Source organism: Schistocerca nitens, chromosome 2, assembly GCF_023898315.1.
Source record: "Schistocerca nitens isolate TAMUIC-IGC-003100 chromosome 2, iqSchNite1.1, whole genome shotgun sequence".
NCBI lineage: Eukaryota > Metazoa > Arthropoda > Insecta > Orthoptera > Acrididae > Schistocerca > Schistocerca nitens.
This window is the reverse complement of record NC_064615.1, coordinates 944,516,889-944,536,954: the sequence shown is the minus strand read 5'-3', so window position 1 is coordinate 944,536,954 and position 20,066 is coordinate 944,516,889. Positions and strand designations below refer to the sequence as shown.

Here is a 20,066-nt window from a genome sequence, read left to right as displayed (position 1 = left end):
TGCTCAGTTCGATCCTCACCACCGTCCCACATAAAATTTTTCTCTCTCTCTTCTGTTCGGTTTTACGAAAAAAATGGCTCTGAGCACTGTGGGACTTACCTTCTGAGGTCATCAGTCCCCAGGGCTCCACTTTAAAGCACTATGGACAGCACGGTCCGAGATACTTAACACTAGTGGGCGATTCCACTCATTGACTGGGTGTTCATCCTCTGGCTGGGGACAAAGTAAGACCGTCATCGATACAACAATGAATCACTCTTCAGTTTCACGATGAGGGAGTCTTAAAAGCAGACATACTTTTCAACACTGGGTGCAACATTTATTGGTAGTTTTTGACGAAATCAATCAAAATCAGCATTGTACACATTGCTTGTTGTCCTTTTATTAAGACAATAAAGTTATGCGGCGCCTTGTGTGCTTCATGCACACGCTGGTGTGAGCTCTAAGAATATAGAGACTGCGCGGTGGCGTCTGCACAAGCCGGGCCCCTACCCCTGTGCCGCCGTATATCATCGGCGCGTCCGTTAATGCGGCGGCCCTGTATGTATATAACGAGCCACTGTCCTGCCATTCGGCCCGCTGCAAGCGAGGGGTGTGGGGGTGCGGGGAGGGGAGGGGAGGGGAGAAAGCATTGTTCTCGACCCTCCACCCCATTCATCCACTAACCTGGTGCTCGCGCCACGACAACAAAAGGTTGCCAGGCCCTAGATGAAACAGGTGCCTTTAATAGGCCTCTACTGATGGTGTTTCCGCGCTGGAAAATCTCGTCAGCTATGCTTGGCATGTAATACAAAACGGTGTAAATTTACTTATGGAGGAATGCTGACGTCAGAGAAGAACTTAGAGTGACAAGCTTAAATGAACAGAGTAAAGAATATAGGAACAACTGGAAGGACCATGTCATTAGAATTGGAGACGACAGAATACCAAAATAAAATTAATGATGCATTATTACCCAGTCAGCAGAAGATCTTTAGGAAGATCCAAGAAAAGGTGGAGAGACTAATAATTTCAACGAAAAGACATGCATTAAAGAAGAAGGAGGGGGAGGAGGAAAGAACACCGTGGAAAAATCAAAAAATTGCCCAAACTTTATTTTAAACCACTATTAAACTCACTCCTTTGTAGGAACGTTTTATATTTTACAAGAAAACCAATGACGACAGCGGTTGATCTACCACAATATACGAAATCTACTTTACGCGTCGTAAATCTAAAATATCCGTAATTATGTGTTTTATTCAACGTAACGAATAGTGAAACTTCCTGGCAGATTAAAACTGTGTGCCGGACCGAGACTCGAACTTGGGACCTTTGCCTTTCCGGGCAAGTGCTCTACCAACTGAGCTACCCAAGCACGATTCACGCCCCGTCCTCACAGCTCTACTTCTGCCAGTATCTCGTCTCGTAGACATCACAAATGAAATCAACATTTCACAAAACAAAGTCTTCCAAAAATTCACTGCTTTGTAGTTGCAGAGTATAGGAAACAGAAATGTCTTTAAAATGAACTTGACGACATTGTGTCATGAAGACCATTTTAGTTTACATATTGAAAGGTAACCACATTAACAATAAATAGTGTACATGTATCACCACGTGCAATATAATGGGGAAAATAATGCTAGTGCAGTGTGAGTGTAACAACACTGATGAAAAATAGTGTACATGTATCATCACGCGCAATGTACTCGGAAAGAAAAATGTTAGTGCAGTGGCAGTGTTATTTACGAAAGCGATATTTAACCATCGTTAGAGAGCAACACAACGAGTTTAAATGCCAATGTGGCTAAATAAGTTATGGTTTAGGTAATTTCATCGGCTTTGTTGAAGCACAATCCGCCCCAGCTCGTTTACCAACTTACTGATATTGTTCAAACATACAGTTTATTTGATACTCTTTTTTCCTCTATTTTTAAGGCGTTACAGCCACATAGTTCCAACTCTATCAATAGCGTGTCTCCATTTGGCCTGCAGCGAAGAATTACTCGTCATCTTCTAGTTCACATTTTAGTAAAAATACTCTCGTCTATATCATCTTTTTGTTATTCCCTATCTGTTTTGTTCCAGTTGTTCTATAACATAATTCTGGTATTCCTCCGTTATCCATTCCACACTGTATATACAATATACTGTGTAAGCCATAACAGTGCACAGAATAGAGTACAGCGTACTAATATTAGCGATTATCAGTGTGACCTATTTCTTTCGTGTACGGAGCGAGGAAGAGTTGTTGTCTATACGCCTCTGTATGCACACTAATCTCTCCGTTCGTAGTATCAAGATCCCTATACGAGACGTGTACAGTGTTGGCACAGCCTTGTTCAAATACAGGTTCCCTAAATATACGCAGCAGGGGCATCTATGCCGTCTTTCTTCCAAAGGATTACGATTTCACAACTTTCTCCATGCACTTACGTTACACTTTCGTATGGGCTATATCGATTTTTTTATGATCGTATTTGGTCATCAGGATTCTTTCGACGTCTTCTGTCATGCCTACTTCATAAAGAGTCCAAACACTGGAACCGTACTCTAGAACTGGTCATACTAGCGCCTCGTATGCAATGTCTTTTACAGATGCATTGCGTTTCTCCAGAAACCTCCCAACAAATAACTTATGTCCACCATTCGCCTTCCATAATACTGATACTAACGCTTGTTGGTGACACACCTAGGTATTTAATTAGACAATATATGTGCTCCAAATGCTCGGCATTAATCGAATGCAATTGAGTTCTTTCTCTCTGTGCTACAGGCATTGTCTCGCATTTACCAACATTTAAAAGAAATTGTTAACCATTACAACAAATAGAAATTTTGCCTTTTCTTTCTGTATTTCCTTATGGCCGACCGATGACGATACTTTACCACAGACAATAGCAACGTCAGCGAACCGTCTGATAGTCCTGTTGATCCAATCTTTTCAGGTATTTCGAGCCCCTATTAGGAGGACCTATTATGTTTCCCCACACAAAAATTAGAGCTATTGACCTTTCAACAAAGAATTTGCACATTTGCATGCAAAAGCGCTGTTAAGACATCTCGAACAACTGAAGTACGAGGAGATGTACACACTACGCGAGACGCTGCGTCTTTTGTTTCGCTTCCTTGCTGATAAAATGTTTTCTACATGGCATTTCCAACACGTTACGATTACTCTTACACAAGAGAGAATAATAGTCACTATGGAAGCTTGTAGTTAGTCCTTCATTTGCTGCGTGCGCTTGGAATGAAAATGGCTCCCTCTGTCAAATTTTGAACCAATCACGACAGAGTGCTGTTGTCAATGCCAGACACACATTGCGCCTGATGATCTACACTGCTCAACAACTTGGGGAAAGCATCCTATAACACAAATTCGAAACGAAAATGTATCGTATTTATATTTCTGCAACTCCGCTGAATCCAATTCTCCACTAAATTGTCGTGCAGGACAAATTACGTAAGACCTACATGAGCGTAGATACACCCGTCGGTACATTATTTGTCACTGTTATCTCGTTCGGTTCTTTCGGCAGTTACATCTACATTCCCGCTGTAACTGCTGTACAACTTCGATAAACGGGTCCACAAATATGCGGATGTCCTACAAGAAAATACAAACACCGGAGACTGTAAGAGTGCAGCATGATTAGCAGCAGACGTCCAACATAATAGTTCGCGCTTGCAATTTTCAGGACGTATACTGAAGCGGAGAGAGCAATGGAATTGCGGAACAAGATGTTAAAGTGGGATGATGAGGTATGACAGGCGAGGGTGCACAGTGAGAACTAAAACACTGCACTGGTGACGAATAAACGGCGAAGCCACCACAATCGCTTTCAACAGCCTTATTGGTTTTTATGGACTATCAAAGGTCAGGCCAGTAAAACGAGAAGCTATTATTATTCCTCGAGAAATGGGAAGCGCAGGAAGTGCCCTGACCCAGAAAGTAAACGCTATAAAACGAACACGGATGGCGTATACGAAGGTAACTTACTTCCGATCGCTTCTGTTAGCGGCTCTCCTTTCTTGATGTTATCCAGAACACCAGATGGCGTCTGATGAAACAGCTACTTCCGGGCGATCTCTTCTTCATAAATCATACGGTAAACCACACATCAAACAGCGCATAAGGGATAAAGGTAGCATTCCTTTGCCTAATGTGGAAGGGAGAGTCCGCCATTTCTTGAAACCAGGAGACGACTCACAAACTTAGTTCTGTCTCAGTTCTCACGACGCATACTGCAAAACCCGACAGTAAGACGGGCTCTTAAGTTGTTACAGAGTGAAACTTTGATGCTGCTGCAGTTGAATCTAGCAATGTTAACATTCTTGAGTTTTCTGCCTCTTAGAGAAGAACAACCACTACCGAGCTTGTCTATAGTAGCAACGAGTAGTATTTGAAATTTTCTGTCTATTAGTATATAAAGAGGACCAAATGCTGTTTTGCGTTTTTCTCCTATTGTGGTTAAGGTATTTGTTTGTGTATAGTCGAATGAGTTATTATCAGAGCGCTCGTCTCTGACAAGAGCACGATAGAGCTCAGGAACCACAAGTTACTGGAAAGGCGTAACTTGTAAAGTGGTAGGATGCACTCATTGATTTGCAAAGATACACAGCCACTGAAAGATATCTCTCGTAATAATGTTAAACAATGGGGCAAATAAATTATTTAAAACTGAATCCTGAAGTTTGTGCACGTTTATTCACTTCTTACGATTCATAACTTATCCTGTAAGTTCCAAAAGCTCCTGTTCTAAGCGTCCTAGGAGACTTTCTCCTTATCACTCTGTTACAGGTAACTTTGCAGGCCTCACCCGACGACAAGAATATTGTCGTCAACGTCCTGACTGCACTACGCAGGCCACGTCTTCGTGCAACCCGGGGAACGGACCTGTTCTGGGTCACGGCATCAGGTGTATCATTTGCTCAAGGTATTTTTACGTCCTGTTTCAATATTCAAAGAACCACTAATTTTTTCTTCGTTGTTAGCGGAGGTTATGTAAAAAGAAACTTGGATGCACATACACAAAGCGACAAATTGTCAAAAATGAATGTGCAATCAAGTTTGTTTCGACCTCAACATCCGCTAAAAACGACCACAAATTCATTGGTTTGTAGAATATGTCCAGAAGCGGTAAAACACTTTATAAGGAAATAAAGTGATGTAAAGTACCATAAATGCACCCATATTTCCAGATTGGCCACAGAAGATCCTTTATAAGTAAAAGTGAAACGCGTCAGAATATTTTTTTAATATCAGTAAGCTTAGTACAGAAAAACCAATAGCAATCTATTATAAGTTACTGCGGGATGGACTTGCAACCAAATATATTAGATTAAAAAGATTTCAAGCTTTATTAATGTTAGTCGCTTCTTCAAAATCTACAATGAGGTAATAAAAGTGATGGGACACCTAATAATGTGACAGCCTTCTTCCCGGTGTAATACAGCAACTGGACGTGGCACGGACTCTACATCTACATCTACATCCACGCTCCGCAAGCCACCCGACGGTGTGTGGCGGAGGGTACCTTGAGTACCTCTATCGGTTCTCCCTTCTATTCCAGTCTCGTATTGTTCGTGGAAAGGAGGATTGTCGTAATGCCTCTGTGTCGGTTCTAATCTCTCTGATCTTATTGTCAAGGTCTCTTCGCGAGATATACGTAGAAGGGAGCAATATACTGCTTGACTCCTCGGTGAAGGTATGTTCTCGAAACTTCAACAAAAGCCCGTACCGAGCTACTGAGCGTCTCTCCTGCAGAGTCTTCCACTGGATTTTATCTATCATCTCCGTAACGCTTTCGCGATTACTAAATGATCCTGTAACGAAGCGCGAAGCTCTCCGTTGGATCTTCTCTATCAACCCTATCTGGTACGGATCCCACACTGGTGAGCAGTATTCAAGCAGTGGGCGAACAAGTGTACGGTAACCTACTTCCGTTGTTTTCGGATTGCATTTCCTTAGGATTCTTTCAATGAATCTCAGTCTGGCATCTGCTTTACCAACGATCAATTTTATATGATCATTTCATTTCAAATCACTCCTAATGCCTACTCCTATACTACTACTATATTGTAGCTAAATGATAAGTGATCTTTCTTTCTATGTATTCGCAGCACATTACACTTGTCTACATTGAGATTCAATTGCCATTCCTTGCACCATGCATCAATTCGTTGCAGATCCTCCTGCATTTCAGTACAATCTTCCATTGTTACAGACTCTCGATATACCACAGCATCATCCGCAAAAAGCCTCAGTGAACTTCCGATGTTATCCACAAGGTCATTTATGTACATTGTGCATAGCAACGGTCCTACGACACTCCTCTGCGGCACACCTGAAATCACACCTACTTCGGAAGACTACTTCTCCGTTGAGAATGACATGCTTCGTTCTGTTATCTAGGAACTCTTCAATCCAATCACACAATTGGTCTGATAGTCCATATGCTCTTACTTTGTTCATTACACGACTGTGGGGAACTGTATCGAACGCATTGCGGAAGTCAAGAAACATGGCATCTACCTGGGAACCCGTGTCTATGGCCCTCTGAGTCTCGTGGACGAAAAGCGCGAGCTGGGTTTCACACGATCGTCTTTTTCGAAACCCATGCTGATTCCTACATAGTAGATTTGTAGTCTCCAGAAAAGTCATTATACTCGAACATAACACGTGTTCCAAAATTCTACAACTGATCGACGTTAGAGATATAGGTCTATAGTTCTGTACATCTGTTCGACGTCCCTTCTTGAAGACGGGGATGACCTGTGCCCTTTTCCAATCCTTTGGAACGCTACGCTCTTCTAGAGACTTACGGTACACCTCAACAATTAGTTGGAAGAATCTTCAGAAATACTGTGCCACGCTGCTTCTATAGCCGTCCATAATTGTCGGTGCATGATTGTGTACACATATTGATCACACGACTACATCCCATAAATATTCGGGCGGTCTGGGTGACCCAGTGACACGGCGCATTCTCATCCATAAAAATTCGATCCAGGTTTTGGAACATGAAATCCAAGAAAGGCTGCAAATGGTCTACAAGTAGCCAAACATAACCATTTACAAGCAATGATCGGTTCAGTTGGACCAGAGGGCGCAATCCATTCACAAGTTATGGAACCACCACCATATTCACGGAGCCTTACTGACAACTTGGGTCCATAGCTTTGTAAAAGTTCGCGTCACATTTGAACCCAATCATCAGCCCTTACGAAGTGAAAGCGGGACTCGTCTACCACGCCACGGTTTTCCGGTCATCTAGGGTCACTCTACGCAAACGCCGCTGCTCTCTGTGGCCGTAGACCACTGCGTTGTCCGTGTTGAGAGTTAATGGCTGGAATGTGGTATTCTCGGCACACTCTTGACACTGTGGATCGTGGAATACTGAATTCCCTTAACCAGGTCGAAAATGGAATGTCCCATGCATCTAGCTCCAATTACCATCCGTGTTCAAAGTCTGTTAATTTCCGTCCTGCGCCCATTATCCTGTCGGAAAACTTTTCACATGAATCAAATGGTTCAAATGGCTCTGAGCACTATGGGACTCAACTGCTGTGGTTATCAGTCCCCTAGAACTTAGAACTACTTAAACCTAACTAACCTAAGGACATCACACACATCCATGCCCGAGGCAGGATTCGAACCTGCGACCGTAGCAGTCGCACGGTTCCGGACTGCGCGCCTAGAACCGCGAGACCACCGCGGCCGGCTTTCACATGAATCACCAGCTCCACCAGTGCACTGCCCTTTTATACCTTCCGTGCGCGACACTACCGCCATCCGTATATGTGCATACAGCTATACCATGACTTGTCACCTGAGTGTATGAGTTCACTACTGCATTCGATGGTACCCCCTCCCACCTCTGCGTGCTTCGACGACGTCTTCTTCCACACAAAAGGATATCGGGGAGACCAGGAAAGCTAAGATAGTGAACCACAAGAATTCTGAACAGGATCATAAATACCGTCGACGGAGAACGGCCAATTCGGGGCACCGGTCCGCGACGGATGGAAGCGCGGGCCACATGTGTGTGGCGCGGCCGCCCCATAACGCGCAATTACTCGCCGCCTAATGAGAACCGGTGGCTAATGAAGCCAGGCCTCCCGCCGACTCGGGCAGACGCTGGCCACAGCAAGACACTCCCAATAATGAGAGCCGCGGCAGAGCCAGGGGCTCAGGCTGAGGCTGCTAATTGTAATCAGCCCTGCCACGGACGCCGCCGCCACCACAATGTCTCCGGGGACCGGCCCGTTGTTAGATCGGAGCACAACTGCTGGGCGGGCACGTGACGGCCTGCGCCGGCACAGGTGCCGTTCCAAAGTCACAGCGCAGTCTAGAGCGGAGGTGTACACATTCCCCTTTTAACTTGCCAATGCTTCCCTGTTCCCAGACAGGCAGGCTGCTTTACTCCCATTCAAGCAACCTATGCCTAACCCAAGTAAGCTACAGGAGTCTTGCTTGCCTGCCCGTCTTCCCGCTGTGCTACGCTATGTAGCAGTTTATCCTATACGCTTTCATTTTAGTGTTACGACTAGGTTTCGGATACTGATGAAAATACCCGAGTATCACAAGACGAGCAGCCTCAATGAAACATATAGGTTGTTGAAAAAAAAAAGTATCCAATACTTTGAGAGTCGTAGTGCTCACTAAAACAAGAAAAGTAAGTCCCATAAACATGGGTCCGGAAACGCATACTTTCTATAATAAACATGTGTTTACAGAAAGTGTTCAACGTTGCGTTCATTCATGACGATGTATCCCTCTGCCTTACGGCTTAAGGAATAACGCACTCTTTGAAGTATACCCGATTGATAGTGTACTGCTGGCACGAACTGAAGACCTGTAGTATCCGCACATCGTTGACTGGCATGACGTAGACCAATTCCGTCAAGTGGCCTCATAATCAAAACTCTATGGGATTGAGGTTTGGGGACCAATCCAGTGGTCCTAAACTCTGTGTCAGATGTTCGCGTACATCGTGAAGAAAGTGTGCTGGTGCGCCATCATGCATGAACCACATTTGAATTCGTTGCTGCAATGACACAGCCTCGAGCGAGGCAGGCAATACATCGATGAGAAAATCCAGATAATGCGCCCCAGTTAACCTTTGTATGGCCCTGTCTGTCTATTGCCAAGTACGCCTGCCGATATGTTGAGTGAGAATCGTTGTTGGTGCCCCCTTTCCTGAATTTCTTGGGGATTTACATCTGCCCATCATACATGTTGGTTATGGAAATTTACATCATCATCATCATCATCATCTCTTGTGAACCCTGCCTCATCGGTAAATAAAATCTTGGATGTTAACAGTGGATCTGCGGCACAGTTCTGCAACAGCCATTGACAGAACCACCGTCTGTCATCATGATCCTGTGGTCTTCGGGCCTGAACGCGCTGTAGATGATACGGGTACAACAATTGTTCATGAAGAACCCGCCCCAGATAAGAGAGTGATAAGACACGCCTCCTGCTGCTGCTAATCGTCGCACGCTGGTCCCAGAGTTTTCTTCCATTGAACGTAGCACATGCTCCTCCAAGTCAGGCATGCGGATTGTGTGGGGCCTTCCACTGGTAAGTCCTCCGAGGTCCAAGGGTACCTGTGTCCCTCAAACGCTGGAAAAGTCTGCCGAACAGCTTATCAGAGGGCACTCTGCACTGTGGATATTTTTCAGCGTACGAGGTACAGGCTCGCAGGCTACGTCCATTTGCTAAACCATGGTAGCATATGATATTCGCCATTTCAGTTGTCGACTAATAACATATTTGCGATTTCATTTGTCAAGTAGTAGGCTTCCATTGCTAACAATTGGGGGAACAGAGAAAATGTAGATGTACCACATCATTTGTACGTACAGAACAGTGCAGTAACAGTAAACGCAGGCCGCGGTGGCCGAGCGGTTCTAGGCGCTTCAGTCCGGAACCGCGCGAACGCTACGGTCGCAGGTTCGAATCCTGCCTCGGGCATGGATGTGTGTGATGTCCTTAGGTTAGTTAGGTTTAAATAGTTCTAAGTTCTAGGGGACTGATGACCATTCATGACGATGTATCCCTCTGCCTTACGGCTTAAGGAATAACGCACTCTTTGAAGTACACCCGATTGATAGTGTACTGCTGGCACGAACTGAAGACCTGTAGTATCCGCACATCGTTGACCTAAGTCTCCCATAGTTCTCAGAGACATTTGAACAGTATACACTTAAGTAAATACGCGTGTGGAAGAAAGTAAACACCATGCTACGTACCCAGGGTTGACGTGACAAATTTTAACTATTGTGTAGCACATGCTGAATGCTGGCAAAGTTCCGCTATTACAGTGCAAATGTAGACAGATTGTGTAACAGTGTGTCAAGTGATGTACCAGCGTGCCATCAAAATGAAAGCAGACAAATGGACACTAACAGAAAAAAAATGCCCTACTGTCGCAAGCCAGCATCCAGCATTATGCTAGAAATAGTGATGTAACTTCCAGAAAACCATATGAAGATGAACCTGAAAAGAGGTTCGAAAACCGATTCATGGAATAATACATAACTATTCAAAAAAGTGACTGGTTTCAGTTTTACGTATTTACATGTAAATCAATATTTTCTAACGATATCAGGACTAAGAAAAGCAAGGTATTTTGTTGGTACGCTGTAGCTACAATGAACGAAAGAAGGAAACTTTGAAGCAAAAAGAGTCCACCCGTTCCTCGAGGGCCGTCAAATATGGGAAAGAAGATGAAAAATCTGGAGGTCATTCACCGCGTGACGACGCAGAAATCAAAGTGAATTACGAGGCGCCAGATTCCGAGTGGGGAAGAAGATGCCTTGGTCTTTGTTCTCGGAGCAGGAGAGAGCGGCACAAAGGGCGCGACAGACGCCGGCTGCGGCCGCACTGTATGAGGCGCGCCCCCTGCCGTCAGGTAGTCGCGGTGACGGCTGTCCGATACCGCCTGCGGAGAGCGCGGACAAAGGCGCCGACAGCGGGCAAAGCGCTGGAGTCGCAGGCTGAAGTAGCTGCCGGCGAGCCACGGTGCGTGTGCGAGACGAGATATCGAACGAGGTGGCCCTCCCGTTTCCACTCTCTTTCCTCCAGCGATCGAATCATCGCAAGCTGGGGCGGCTCACGAGATCACGAGGGTGCTGCAGCAACCATTCACTGCCAGCATCCTCTGCCCGCAAACGAGCTCACAAGTCTCTTCTTCTCTTTCACATAAGACCCAGAGATTTATTTGCCAAACTGCACAACGACGGTCCCATATCCTTGGCATCTCGTTCAGATAAGTCAGATAAACTAGTTCCTGTTTCCGTTCTGAAAAGATAAATAATGTTACCTGAACATACGTCAGAGCTTGTTAAGACGAGGTTTCGGAGGAGTAGTCATCTGTTTCAAATTTTGATTAGGACAGGCTTCTCTTCCCTTTTTTTGGTCTGGCCACACAGATAGCCGAGTTCTGGTAAAACGATTTTTGCTTCCGGCGAGACAAGAAAAGGCGTGTTTCCGGTTTCTGTTGCAAAGATGATCGATACGCGTGGAAATATTTAAGCAACTGCCAAGTGTGTTTTCGATGTGCGCGAGTGGAATTCTGACCAGTCTCAGTCTTATCCCAATTTTCGTGAGGTAATTTTCTGGCTAATTGTGAGCTCACTGAGCCTTCAGCTAGCACCAGAAGGACGTGACAAATTTTAACTAACACAAATAAACATTTATTTCTTCGGAAACTTGAAGTGTTTTGATTATAATCTCACTTTAGATCTACGTAGCTTCTAATTTTTTTTCCTGTCTTCCTCGGTGTAGGTTTCCGTGGGCGTTGCAAGGATCAGTTTCGCACCTCTTATTTATTGTTGCCGGTGGCAATATCTCGGAATCTTTCTAAATACAATTACACTGCCACAGGGCGTTTATCGTTAATGTTGGAGTAGTTACAATCCTAACCCTGTCTCAGTTTTTTAATTAGTGAAAATTCTTGAAACCATTCATATTGTTTGGTCTCCTACTGTTTGAAGTCTTCACTATAATTTTGAAATGTACAGCATTTCCTTAGTACATCTAAAAATGAACTGACTAGTTGGTACAAATGGCTCTGAGCACTATGGGACTTAACGTCTAAGGTCATCAGTCCCCTAGAACTTAGAACTACTTAAACCTAACTACCCTAAGGACATCACACACATCCATGCCCGAGGCAGGACTCGAACCTGCGACCGTAGCGGTCGCGCGGTTCCAGACTGTAGCGCCTAGAACCGCTCGGCCACCACGGCCGGCGAACTGACTAGTAAATCAGGTTATGCTGACGGAATTAGATTATGAAATGAGACACTAAAAGTAGTGAATGAGGTCTGCTATTTGGGCAGCAAAATAACTGATGACGGGAGCACGAAAGATGTAAAATGCTGATTGACAACAGCAATACAAACATTTGTAAAAGACGGAAATTTGTTGATGTTACAGACAGGAGGTTTATCCATTCAAATGAAAGGGTCTTCTCTGCAAAGCAAAGAATTTGATGGATAGGGCTGTTTAAAATTTTTAATGGTCACGTTCGAGAAAAAACGCCACAAAACATTTTAACAGTAATATCCACATCATTTATCTCCTGATCCGGTTTCGCTGTAGTACCCTCACATAACTTTTCAAACACCTGAAACCACGCGGTTCTCTTTTTCATCCTTATCATCAACGTACTGCTTGCGAGATGTGTTCCATATTTCAGAGTATTCTGTTCGAGCCGGCCAGGGTGGCCGAGCGGTCCTATGCGCTACAATCTGGAACCGCGCGACCGCTACGGTCGCAGGTTCGAATCCTGCCTCGGGCATTGGTGTGTGTGATGTCCTTAGGTCAGTTAGGTTTAAGTAGTTCTAAGTTCTAGGGGACTGATGACCTCAGAAGTTAAATCCCATAGTGCTCAGAGCCATTTGAACATTTTTTTTATCCTGTTAGATAAACAATTCTACATCTAAACTGTCTGCATCCGTGACTGACGTTAACTGCTGTGAACACATACGCACTGTCCCATTCCTTCACAACTGCTGCTGCTTTGCGAAGACTGGCGAGATCGCTGCCAAGCACAAATGGTAGGCGAGCACAAATCTCTCGCCGCGATCTTGCGGCGTGGTTACAGGTTCACTCCCGCAGTGTGCGAGGCTTCATTGTTACACATGTATCAGAAGTGATCCAAAAGTAATGAGAATTTTTGTTTTCTGAAAGAATCTTTATTTATTCATCATCAACTTCGTCCCCTTCAAAGTAATCCCCCTCAGATATAATACACTTTTGAGAGCAATTTTTCCAATCTTGGAAGCATTTCTGGAACTTACTTTTCGCTATGGGGTCAGCTCCTTCAGCTATTGTTTTAATCTCATCAATGGTGGCAAAACGACGACATTTCATGATTCTCTTCAGCCTCGGGAATAGGGTGAAGTAGCAGGAGCCCATGTTCGGCGATTTTTGTGGCTGATAATAACGATTTTGTTTTTAGCAAAAAATCACAAAGAAGCATTGAGATTTGAGCGGGAGCATTATCGTGATGCAGTTACCAAGAGTGGTTTTACCACAATCAAGGTCGTTTTATTCGGTCTGCTTCACGCAAACGGCGCATAACTTCCAGGTAGTATTCCTTATGACTATACGACCTTAAGATGCACTATCCCACTGTAATCGAAGAAAACAGTGAGAAAAGTCTTCACATGTGATCGAACTGGTCGAGTTTTTTTCGGTCTTGGCTCTTCAAGCAGTTTGCACTGGGAATAAGGGGACCTTAGTTTCGACATCATACGCGTACACCCACGTTTTGTCACCTATTATAACTTTATTCAGAAGTTCTGGATCGTTGTCGACTTCATTCAGCATTTCCTGAGCGACGTCCACGTGATGTTCTTTTTGGCTGAAATTCATCAATGTTTGAACAAACCTTGCTGCTACAGGTTTCATGTCCAAAACATCCGAAGACATCGCTTGGCATCGCGTCCGGCCATCCAGATTTAGGTTTTCCGTCATTTCCCAAAACCGTTTAAGGCGAATGCCAGGGGGACGGCCGATTTCATTCTCCATCCTTTCCTAAATGGTGCTTGTGCTCCGTATCTAACGACCTCGTTGTCGACGGGACGTTAAACACTAATATCCTCCCTTACGCAAGAAACTACGAACTAGGCCTACACTACGTTATGGCTCTGTTTAAAATCTGACACGCTGGTGAAACACTGCACGAAATAGCGTTACACCCTACTACTGCACAAACTCTTACAGTGACTGAACAAATTTACGATTCTTGTATGTTATCGGTATGTGTGGATACGAAAAAAAATGTGATTTTTAAGTAAAGGTAAAAAAAAGAGCGAAAATGTTGTCTTCAAAAAATATAACTTGACTGAACCCAAGACAATATTTGTTTTGTTTATGAGAGGCCGTAATTATGTACCAAGTAGGTCACAAATGACAACTCTATCCCTGTTCACGTATTAAAATAGCACGTACAACAGTTAACAAAATGTTAATTTTGACACAAGACGGCAACATTCAGATGAAACAATCCAGAAAATTAATCAATAATCAAGTGCCGAACGAACGAAGTACCGGGTGATCAAAAAGTCAGTATAAATGTGAAAACTTAATAAACCACGGAATAATGTAGATAGAGAGGTAAAAATTGACACACATGCTTTGAATGACATGGGGTTTTATTAGGGAAAAAAGAAAAACAAAGTTCACAAAATGTCCGACAGATGGCGCTCGACAGCAAAACTGCTACCGTGACGGGTGAGAGGTACGCCGATGTGTTACAGAATCGCATCATCCCCAGCCTGGCTGATAAACACCTGCTGGAACGTACAACGTTTATGCAGGATGGCGCTCCACCTCATATTGCTAGGCGCGTGAAAGATCTCTTGCGCGCGTCGTTTGGTGATGATCGTGTGCTCAGCCGCCACTTTCGTCATTCGCCTCCCAGGTCCCCAGACCTCAGTCCGTGCGATTATTGGCCTGAAGTCACAAGTGTATCGTGATCGACCGACATCTCTAGGGATGCTGAAAGACAACATCCGACGCCAATGCCTCACCATAACTCTGGACACGCTTTACAGTGCTGTTCACAACATTATTCCTCGACTACAGCTGTTGTTGAGGAATGATGGTGGACATATTGAGCATTTCCTGTAAAGAACATCATATTTGCTTTATCTTACTTTATTATGCTAATTATTGCTATTCTGATCAGATGAAGCGCCATCTGTCGGACATTTTTTGAACTTTTGTAGTTTTTTTGGTTCTCATAAAACCCCATGTCATTCCAAGCATGTGTGTCAATTTGTACCTCTCCATCTACATTATTCCGTGATTTATTCAGTTTTCAAATTTATACTGACTTTTTGATCACCCGGTATATCGTAATAAAATGGCTAATTTTTATCGCGTGAATGAATTACCGTGGCAAGACCCATCAAAGAGATGGTACCAGCAGATGTCATTACATCACAAGGACGGGCGAAAGTTCGAGAATTTATGAGTATCGTGATTGAAATATTTTTTTAGTTACCTATTAATTGTCGCTGTTAATAAGTATTACGTGGACCATAGACGATATTTCAATCCATGTTTCCGTTACTTTTATTATTAAAATCCATAGTGCATTAACAACGCTAAAAGAAAGGTCGCTGCGATAGTACCAAACACAGTCACTAGATTGCAGGTCGATCAAAAGATCGAACAGAACCAGAGATTGGCCGGAATGCAACGTGAACTGTTCGAACAGATCGAGTCGCGTTCAAACACAGCCCTTCAGCGGCGGTCTGGCAGTGCTGAAGCGATACTCACCAGAGCGGAGGCGGTGACGGCCGCGGCCGGGTTGTTGTTGTTGGCGTTGGCGCCGGCAGTGGCGGTGGCGCCGAGCCCGCGCTGCTGCGGCTTGTCCGTGTGCAGGACCATGTTCCTGAGGGCGAGCAGCAGCGCCGCCAGACGCCGCCTGCACGACCGCGCGCGCCCCCTGCCCCCGCGGCCTCGCCGGCTGCCCACCGCGGACCGACCACCTGCTGCCTTCCCGACTCCCGTCGCCCTACCCAACAGCCCGCACTCACTGCAAATCTCCACCAGCTCCGCTACAGCTCTGGCGCTACAATCCACTTCCTACACTCAGACCGTACTGTCAGAATTCGGAAAGGTGACATGCTTTCAAATAAGACAGAGAGGATCGCATGCGAAAAACACAAACGTCTCCGTAGCAGCGGCAACTAACATTAAATGACGAGTCAACTGGAAGCGAACGTCAGCGGTGAAGCACAAGTAATGCTAGTGACCAAACGGAGCACTGTCAACGATGAGGACCCAATTGTGTCATTTAGAGCAGTAGGAGAATTCGGACTCTGCGCATGCACAAGGATAACAATATGACCTCTACACAAAGTAAACTTCAGCGAATAAGCCATAACGGCAACACATCGATTCGTTTGATTATGGCGTTGGTATATAAAATACGTGTCGTACATCTGAAGCGTGACATCTGAATACGATCGAGTAGCAACGAAGCCAGAGAACACATGTGTTCTGACAGTCCCTATCGAGCAAAGCCCACTTCACCTACATGTTTACTATGGAATACAAGATACTTGGAGAACAACCGAAGGAGATAACCAAGAAGCCTTCACTGTCGAAGAGCATTTACAGGTCACAAGTATCGGAAAAAACAACTGAATTTAGGTAATTATGGACGTGTTTATCAGTGTGACTTCCAGCAACTTCCCTTTCAAAGAACCGGAGCTACTATATATTGAGTGATATAGCCACAATGTAACGCATCCACCACCTATCTTCTTCATTATTATTATTATTATCATCATCATCATTATTAGCGAATTCTCCCGATAAATGGAAGACGTTAAGCAAATAACTCAACCAACCGTTTTTAGGTTCCTCTTATTGTTCCAATACGCTTTCATTCTTCCCGAGAAGGCTTATTTACGTTGTTCTGACCACTTTGGTCTGCATAGTTTCTGTTTTGGTTGCTATGATGTACTACACAAGCAGGATATTGTTGCACTTAGTCTCCCGCCGCCGCTATCGGAAACAGTTACGTGGGTGAAATAGAAAACGCATCGTACTGTCGATGCTTTCAGGTCAGCTGTGCATACACTGTTAAGAGCTTCAGCGTGTACTTGCGAAATATCACGATAAAAACGGAAGGAAAGCCGTCCGAAGCGCTCTCACTGCCAGGTGCAGTAATGTTGTGGTAGACTAACCACTGCCCATTTATCTATTTGTATCTGAAGACGTCTCTTTGTAAAATGTCGGTTGGTCGTAAGTTTGCGTTTTTGAGTTCCCTTCCGGATTTCGTTCAACTAAGATGGTGAGTTCTTAAGTGATGTTACATCATCCACTATGCCTTTTTTTCGGCTTCAAATGTTCAAATGTGTGTGAATTCGTAAGGGATCAAACTGCTTAAGTCATCGGTCCCTAGACTTACACACTACTTAAACTAACCTAAGCTAAGAACAACACAAACACACACACACACACACACACACACACACACACACACACATTCCCGAGGGAGGACTCGAACCTCCGGCGCGAGGTTCAAATGGCTCTGAGCACTATGGGACTTAACATCTGAGGTCACCAGTCCCCAACAACTCAGAACTACTTAAACCTAACTAACCTAAAGACATCAGACACATCCGTGCCCGAGGCACGATTCGAACCTGCGACCGTAGCGGTCGCGCGGTTCCAGACTGAAGCGCCCAGAACCGCTCGGCCACACCGGCCGGCCCGGCGGGAGGGGCCGCGCAGTCTGCGACAGGACGCCTCAAACCGCTCGGCCACTCCGCGCTGCTTTTCAGCTGCTTTTGTGTTATTCTGTTGATATGACCAAAGAATTACATTCGTCTTTTCTTAATGTCAGTTTCGGCGTTTCAAAACTTTTCTATTGTTTTGTTTCATTCTAGCCTGTAACCGTCACGGCCATGACTTGCTCGAACAATTTTCATAATGATCTTTCGCTCTTCTTTTTTGATTTCTTCAACTGCCAGTGTTTCTCTTGCATAGACGACTTATGATTTTATGACTGTGTTTAGTGACGAATTTTGGTCTGTCTTGACATTTATTTTTTTGTTGAAGAGGTTTTGGACTAATCTCAATTATTTTTTTACTTTTTAGAGACGATTTAGCTGTGAGATCTTTGTCACGGCCTGTCTTTGAACATAAGAATTCAGTTTTCTCAAATTATCATTAAATTAATAATAATTACTATTGTTAATCCGTGACGACGATACAACCACATTTACTTGCGCTCAGCCGCGCGGGGGTAGCCGCGCAGTCAAAGGCGCCTTGCCACGGTACGCGCGGTTCCCGCCGTCGGAGGTTCGAATCCTCCCTCGAGCGTGCGTGTATATGTGTGTGTGTGTGTGTGTGTGTGTGTGTGTGTGTGTGTGTGTGTGTGTGTGAGTGAGTGAGTGAGTGAGTGAGAGAGAGAGAGAGAGAGAGAGAGAGAGATATTCAGGAATAGAACCATTTTGGAGATGTGGGGAAAAAATTACGGAGTAAAAATACATTGGACGCGCCGGACTTGTTTGATGTTGTTGAGGTCGTTTCATTGGTGCATCATACGGGACTTTCCATCGCTCTCCACGATATTTCACTCCACGTATGGGACGGCGCATTTCCTTCACTTTGGGAATTAAAATACGTATGTAAATCTTGAATCATAGCAGTAAAATGTACAAAGAAAGAGACACGATAATGTAAATGCTGTACGGCATTGTTAACTATGTTATTCCACAGTGCGGGTTCAGCCGCCTCTCGGAAAGGGTGTTCTTCCTCGGCGCACACTGTGCATTTGCCCTGCGGACGCGCGACAGTTGCACCGTATGTTTATTTGTAGGTGAGTGAAGTGGACGCGTGTATAGCGTAATGTTAGGTTTGTGTTGTATGATGAGGGTGAGAGAAGGCCGAGGGCGAAACCCGGTGCCGGCACATAAACCATTCCTCTCAAATAGCACCAAAGTGGAGGCCGAGATCCGACGAACGGATTACCTTCTCACTTCAAGAGAGACTGCGGCGAGGTTTGGTATTTAACCCAGGACATTGGTGCAAAGATTGGCGATCAGGAAATATACGCTGCCAACTCCCCCCTCCTCTTGTCGACAAAATGCTGCTAATGAACATGTCAATAACCACCAGCAATCGAAAAGGCTTACCTCAGAGTCGAGCACACCCGCACAGCAACCTCGGTTACGGAGTCGGGTGACAAGATAATATTGGGACCGTAGGTATACATAAATCAGTATTCGTTTCAAGTTTCCACACTTGCCCACAGTCGAAGGGGCAAATACTCAGAAAAGAATGCTTTGACCGAGCGCAGAGCGAATAAAATTTTCATAAGTCTAGCGTCCTTCACCGTGAACGTAGTTTCGACCCACAGAACCTGCGTCAGCACTGAGGCCTTCGCTTCGAACTAATGCAGCGACGGACACTGGCATTCGGAACAGATGCGCTAGTGGCAGTATATGCGACCAAGTATGAGAAACTGAACAAAGCGGTTAGTTCTGTGCTTTCGAGTTCATCTTTGGTGCATAATCGGGACGTTATTGTACCAGTCTCACTGGCCCCACCTCTTTTTTCATCTTACATGCCATATGTGAAAGTAGTATCTTTTCTTTTTCGTCAATATGCTTACTACTTCGTCTGCTGAGAATGATATAAAACGTTCCCGTAATGTACATATAGCTCATAACACAACGTTATGAAAATGTCATCTATATTCTATTGAAACATACGAAAACATACAAACTTTATTTCGAGATATTTTACGAAAACGGTTGCCAAACGCACTCGATTATGGAACGTAGAGCACTGTATGTTTCGTCACTTTCCAACGCCCCTCTCGCCGGCTAATGGCAGAAACTTGGGGAGTCGCTCTGTCAACTGCTAGTACAATATCCTAATCTGTGTAGCGAAAGAAATTACCCTCTGACAGCTCTCACGGACCTTTGACTTCATTGACACTACCATCGGCTTAGCAAAAAAAACTGATTATGCCATTACCTCTCTCCTATGCCGTCATATCTTTTCTTTATGGAGTGTCCACCCAACCATATAT

General features: G+C 44.6%; 1 protein-coding gene across 2 annotated transcripts in view; it reads right to left on the bottom strand.

Annotated features, from left to right (window-relative positions):
- LOC126237272 (serine/threonine-protein kinase 26) overlaps positions 1-20,066 on the bottom strand; it is a 649,741-nt gene that overhangs the window by 310,897 nt on the left and 318,778 nt on the right. Inside the window, exon 2 of one of the 2 annotated variants that reach the window (XM_049947202.1) lies at positions 15,791-16,028. The exons of the other annotated variant lie outside the window; for it this stretch is intronic. Within the exon in view, the coding sequence (XP_049803159.1) occupies positions 15,791-15,901 (111 nt within the window). The 5' untranslated portion in view covers positions 15,902-16,028. The remainder of the gene's footprint in view (positions 1-15,790; positions 16,029-20,066) is intronic. 2 annotated transcript variants of the gene reach the window in all.